Source organism: Fulmarus glacialis, unplaced genomic scaffold (assembly GCF_000690835.1).
Source record: "Fulmarus glacialis isolate BGI_N327 unplaced genomic scaffold, ASM69083v1 scaffold11843, whole genome shotgun sequence".
NCBI lineage: Eukaryota > Metazoa > Chordata > Aves > Procellariiformes > Procellariidae > Fulmarus > Fulmarus glacialis.
Window position 1 is genome coordinate 151,784 of NW_009202348.1, and position 6,672 is coordinate 158,455.

Here is a 6,672-nt window from a genome sequence, read left to right on the forward strand (position 1 = left end):
CAGCTAGGCTGGGCTCCAGGACCTGCAGAGGAATTACACAGCTTGTTTTGATCTCACTGTGAATATGTATTTGGCAAATAAAGACTTAAAGCTGGGAACCGGAGCAGAACCTGCAAGCTTCATGCCGTCCTGCCACCTGTGATGCTCACACAATGATGCTCTCTGAGCAGCAGCTATGTAAAAAATGCTGACCTCTTATCAGGGTTAAAAGGGTCAGAGCAAATTAAGTGCTTCTCACTGAATGACTTTCTCAGGAAAGCGCTCTAGCATGAGCTCCTTTCTCTAGCATGATAGATGAGACCCATGACACCAAAACTGGAGCAAAGCAGTCTCCTGGGTGGCCAAGGCTTTGCTCATCACTGCAGTGAGACTGAGACATGGCACCTTCTTGCCAGTGCGGCAGAAAGACAAGCTGGGACCGCAGAGCTGTGCCCTTCTGCAAGGGAAACCTAAACCCTACCTGCCTTCAGCCCCGAGGAAAGCATCAGAGAACACAATTTTGAATGTCTATCCCATCTTTCAACCAGTGTTTTATAAAACACTCATTTCACATACGAGCTAAGCAGGGTCATGGGAAGCAGCACTGTCAGATAGACTCAGTTTTGACCAACACGGATGGGAGCTCCCAGGACCATGCACCTCTGAGAATTTTGCCCAAGATCACATGCAAGTCATCAGGACAGGAACATATGGAAGAGTCAATCCTTTTCATTGCCCTTTGGACCTCCTTTTACTCCAAGACTTCCTTTAATGCAGATGGCTTTTGAAGTTCTCCATAAATACTCAGCTTACACTAAACCTGAGCAGACATATTTCTGGAGAGCAGCCTGTCAGGTTACAGTGTGCCATCCCACCTCCCTCTGCTCTGGTTGCTTCCATTAACTTTTGCACAAATGATTCATTTTGCCCAGTCTTTTGTAAACAGCATTCAAAGCCAGCTGGAATTTGTTGTGCACCTAAATTACACTTGCTCAGCAAGCTCTTCCACAGAAGGGATTCATTTCAATCTTTGCCTGTGGTGGGGGCACAGCAATGCACATCCTTCTCTTTCACTGCAGCAGCTCTTTCACAGAACTGAAGCAGCATGGTTAACATCCAAACCTCACCGCTATTAGAACATGAAGTTACACCTTGAAGGAGGAAGGGGAAGAAGAAACTCACTGGATCTCTTAATTGTAGCCCTGGGCCAAATGTCACTGCTGAAGAGCACAAGGTGGGTAGGGGCAGGTGAGGAGCCAATACCTCAAGCTGAAGTGCAAAGCACGATGAGGCTCAGACACATGCAGTATCTTCAGCAGAGAGGCTGACCTTGTCACACCCCAGACTGTTTCAGCTGTCCCCCAGCTGACAAGGAAGCTATTAATGGACACATTGGGAAAGCACAAACACTCACCAGTCAACCACAGCAAAGGCCAGAGGGGGATGGTTAAGAGACCAAATCTGAAATGCGGTAAGCCGAGTTTTTAGAGTGGGGCAGGTGTTGGCATGAAATCACAGGTTCCTGAGGCTGAGAGGCAATCTTCACAACCTCATCTGAGGCTGCAGCATGTCAGGCCTTCGTTTTGGTGGCAGGACCCATTCCCACCCACCTCCTCCTTCCTTTCACCCCTGCTGTGCAACCATAAAGTAAACCCAAGGGGGAGTTAGTCACTGGACTAACCAACTTCAGCCATCAGGAAAGCCAGTAGTTCTGCCCATAAAACATGGCCGATAGCTTTAAGTGAAACACCACCATTCTCAGGGAATCTGCCTTTGCAAAGCAGGCAGAATCAAGCACGGTACATGACAGGCAAGAGGCAAACTTCCCCATGTGTTAACATAGGCAATGGGAACTCAGGATAAGAGGACAGACTGCAGACGATATCACATGCACACCTACACAGAAGCGTGGAGAGGACTTGAGCCATTTTATCTTTTCCAATCTAATAAAGAACTGGAGATAAATTCATCCAGTTGGCACAGCATAGACTTCAAAAGCCAAAAACTTTACAGCTGGCTTGCTAAGAGATGTTTTTTTGAGGTGTTGGAGTGGGAAGGAGGGAAGAGAAAAACACAGCTAACGCTCCTTCCTACAGCAAGGGGAGAGAAAGTTATTTCCTTCACAGATTTAGTTTATAAACAGTTCTACTTTTAAAGCAGAGTTAAAACCAGGATAAAAAAGTATGCTCAACATGCATTTTGTCATACCACACTGCTTGCCATACAAGCCAACACTGCTCTTCCTGACTGGAATTAAACTCCTTTACATCCAAAGCTCAGCTCAGCTCTCAGTGTACTGCTGGAGCAGGCAGGGAAGGCTCTTAGAAATGCTCTGCACCCCGCTGTGCCCCACCATGGTGAAGTTGAACACAACAGCTTCACCAGCACTACACACAGCACAAAATGCCTTTCTAGGAGATCTGACATCAGGTTGCATGCACATTGCCAAATGAATTACAGCACCCGGAGAATACAGCAATACTGAGATGGAGGACACCTTTAAAAACAGATGTGGACTACTCCAAAGGGAACCTAAAGTCACAGCAGATGTTCTTTTCAACTCCAAACACACATTACTGACTGCTGCAAGATGGTACTCTGGACAGGTAAAGAAAAGCTAACACTAATTGCTCAGGATCTCATTGCATAGGAAAAGACAACAGTGGCTCAAGCTTGCAGGACCTCAGGCATGAGAGCACTAAGATACCCCTTCTTAGTGTATCTCCTCCTTAGGGGGAGACATGGGATAAGGAAGCACACTGCTGAGCTGCAACACGCATAGGTCCCGTGCCCCGATAACCAGCCTCTGGAAGGTGAAAACGCACGAAGATCTTGCAACAGTTAAAAAAAAAAATGCACAGCCTCGCAGGACTGACTACACCAGTTCTGCTGCATTTTCACACAAGTCCAAGGCACAGTGCCGGCCTTGCACCCCAGCACTTGCTCATCACTGTGAAGCCACCAGCTGCATTAGCGCACGGTGGCACAGTGGCACCAAAGCAGAGTCAGTCCTTTTGCGACCAGAGGTGAAACTGTATAAAGCCATAAAACATGGAAACAAAGAGCTAAGAGATCAGTGAGAAGAGCCACATTTCTATCCCACTGCTCATTTATTTCAGTATCTAACCAGGCCCCCAAGGCTCTTGTTAAAGGAGTCTTTTCATACTAGTTTTGATACGAGAAGGGGCATGGGCAAGACTTGGTTGCTTAATTCAAAGGCATTGCCCTGAATACTGGAATGCCTGGCAGCACTTTTACTCAGTGATTGAAGTAGTTAGCCCCTTGCTGAAAACGCAGAATTACTGCAGACTAAATCTAGACAGCATTGCTTGAACCAATGCCAAGGTGCCTCATTTGTGTGACTAACTAATACCAAATGAATCATTTCTTTAAAAAGAACTCCAACTTGGACTTTCAGGGACTTGCAAAAATAATAATTATGTTTGTCTTTTATACCCAACAAACATTTTGATCTATAGTGCCCATTCAAAGGAAGAAGCTATGAGTACAACTGCTGGCAATTATTTTGAGTATTGTTTTATACTTTTAAGCACAGATATTTTGCTGTTTAAATTCAGATCAACACTTATTTCCTTCTCTCAATAAACTTTATGTTTGCCTGCTTTGTTGCTGATGTCCAGTACGAGGCTTTCAGAACATGATGCAAGCACGTTTTTTTAGCATGTGCACTCTTCTAATGAAACTAATAAAACACCATGCATGACAGAGCAAGAAATGAACTTTGTGAGAGCCAGGAGGATACAGGTTTAATTTCTCTTGATTCAGCAAAATAACAATAATCCTGTGTAATAATATGCCACAGTCTTGATGAAGAGAAAGTTCAGAACTGATCTTAAGTCTGCCCCTGTAATACCAGATCACTTTGCTATCACTCATTGACTATCAAACATCCAAAGACAAAGCACCCTGAATTCATCAGGGAAGAACAAACCAGAATAAAGTGATTTCCCTTCTAGGAGTCCATTCTCTTATGCTGTAGCTGGAGGATGATTTAACCAGCATTTTCTTCGCACTACACAATTGACGCAGAGCAGGCACACTGAACTCCACTTCTTCTTCACTTAAGTTCTGCGGTCCATCGCGGTTAGGGCTCCAAAGGGAGGCAGATCTCATTTCAGCCAGATCCACTTGTCACCAACATCAGCATTGTAGCCTTGCCTAAAATTGCGACCAGGAAGCTAGAGAAAGCAGAAAGTTCAGTCAGAAACATTTCTCTTTTCACTCTTTATGGAAATGTTTAGATTCTTTACGAAGTGCCTCATGGTATCTGCAGAAATGCAATGTAAAATTTTTTTTACAACATAGTGATTAGCACTCATAGAAAAATCAGTCCCTCTGAAAAATTTGAGCTGTGCAGCTGGAGCGGAGGTCCACAAAAACCACTATGTCATAGTATATATAAATATTAGGCCAATATGTCAACGGCACAACGGCACAACAGCATATTCCACGGGGCTTCATCCAATTCTTCTCCCCTACACACCCATGTGCCCGGTTTTAGTATGAGATGACCCCTCTAATCGTAGCATGGAGTAGAGGAATTGAATCAGTCAGTAGAATCTCATACCAAAATAGGCACACATTAAATACATGAAGTATTTCATGCATGAAATACTGAGTTAATTACTACATTAAATTAAACCATTCAAATGAAATTGCATATTTAGCCTTCAAGAGCTGAACTTAACTTTATTAAAGCAAAAGCAGTATCTGCCTGTCTTCATAAGCAAAGCCAGAAACCACTTCTTGCTGGAAAAACTGAAGTTTCTCGAACCCCATACCCAAATTTCACCGGTACCCTGGGACCTAAGCAACACACTGCCTCTGAACCTTGCTGACCTTTCAGGCTGCAACTCTTCTACACAGACCCTTAATGCTGCTAGGAGTAGCCTCTGCCTAGGCAGCTCAGACACACAGGTTAGCCTGACCGACCTTCCTGTACCCATGGTTCCAAAACCAGGGCTCAGGGAACCAGTGCTGCCGCATGAAGTCACCTCTCTGTACAGTTCGTTACACATCGCTGTATGCGAGATGACAGAGGGCTGGGGACCACAGCAGGAAGCCTTTCCTTCTGACAGCATCTCAAGAGCTCGGGCTGGTTGTTCAGGTCACAAGAGCATCACGCAAGGAGTGGTTCGAGCCCAGCAAACCAAGAAACACAAGAGGGAAAGGCTGGATGGACTGGAGCACTGGGAGGGGGACATCAGATGTACTAGGAAAGCTGGAGGGTCTGCATACTCACCAGGGAGGGAAAGCAAATTATCAGAGAGACAAGAGCAAACGGAGGTGAATAGCAGTAGCCTAAACAGAGTCTTAGCATTTGGGAGGTCAAGAGTTGTGTCTAGACCTAGAGACCAGGATCTGTTACCTCCAAGTCTGTGAAAGGACATGAGACACTGAAGCACACAACCCCCTTCCTGGTAGTCCATCTAGCCAGCCAAACAGATGTCCCACAAACAAAGCCTTCCACAAGGTTCAGGAAGAAGAGGACACACACAGCTGTGCAGATTGTGCATCGGGATGGAAAGCCAAGCCTGGCTCCTCTCAGCCTGTTGTTGTGTGCAGCCACGTTGCAAAAGCACTCAGGCAGCATTACAGACACAAAAATTCAGTGACCAAGCCGTTCTACCTTCAGCTTTAAAGATTTGGGAAAAGAGGCTTTTTAAGTAGCAGCCATTTTAAGGGATTACAGACACAGCACACAGGACTACAGGAGAAAGCTTGCCAGTACGGTTAAAATATCAAACTCCCTTTACACAGCGTACATGCTCTCTCTGCAGGCAAGGAAAGCGCTCCTCCAGGCCAAGCAGGCTGCATCAGGTCAGCAAAAGCACACTTATGTGACAGAAGACTCACCACAAGTGTGCCAACAACACTGTCTCAAAATCATCTCCTACCAACTTGCTTTGCAAAAGCAACACAAATTTTTAGTGCAATTTCAGCCTGAATAAACATAAACCAGGCTCTGTACCTGCTAGATAACTAAGCCATGGGAACAAAATCTGCCAGTGACAGGATCAGTGCATAAAGTAGCTACTTTGGCAATTACTCTGAACTGAGTGATCCTACAGAGGAAACAGACGTAGATACATTCAACCTTTGAGTCTCAGGTGTTAAAGCAGTCCCCCTCAGACAGTACTGACCATGACCTGAAATGCCAGAGATGGTTAGGTCCTAGCTCCAAAAGGAGAGTCTACCTCCAGAACCTCTCTTCCTATCTCCAGGAATGAAAAAGAGACAGAACACAGCGTACATCTTTGTGATACAATACTGGAATCAAAAAGCAAACCAACATGAAAAAGCAAATGAGTTTTGTGAGAAAGTCTGAAGCAAGCAGAGATGCTATAATAAAACCCTTCCTTTAAAAATAAGCTATCTGCTGGCAGCCTTTACAAATAATTAAGCACAGATTATCTGCTCATCTCCACAAAAACACTGGTTTCACACAGGACCCCTGACTTGTCCTGATGATTTTTCCTTTCAGAAAAAACTGTAAGAGTATCCTGTTTGAGAGAGCTGCCCCTGCAGAGAGAAGCAAGACCCAGACTCGATGAAATGTATACTCAGGCCACAAAAACAGCTATTTAATCCAGGATGGGGGCGGGGGGTAGGTGGTGTTCTTTTTCTTTTTTTTTTTTTTTATTTGAAGGTCAGAAAATAGGACAATTCTTT

General features: G+C 44.9%; 1 protein-coding gene across 1 annotated transcript in view; it reads right to left on the reverse strand.

Annotated features, from left to right (window-relative positions):
- Nucleotides 1-3,625: 3,625 nt before the first annotated feature.
- The window catches only part of NDUFA10 (NADH dehydrogenase (ubiquinone) 1 alpha subcomplex, 10, 42kDa), a 41,033-nt gene continuing 37,986 nt past the window's right edge, over nt 3,626-6,672 (reverse strand). Inside the window, exon 9 of the mRNA XM_009574255.1 lies at nt 3,626-4,178. Within this exon, the coding sequence (XP_009572550.1) occupies nt 4,110-4,178 (69 nt within the window). The 3' untranslated portion in view covers nt 3,626-4,109. The remainder of the gene's footprint in view (nt 4,179-6,672) is intronic.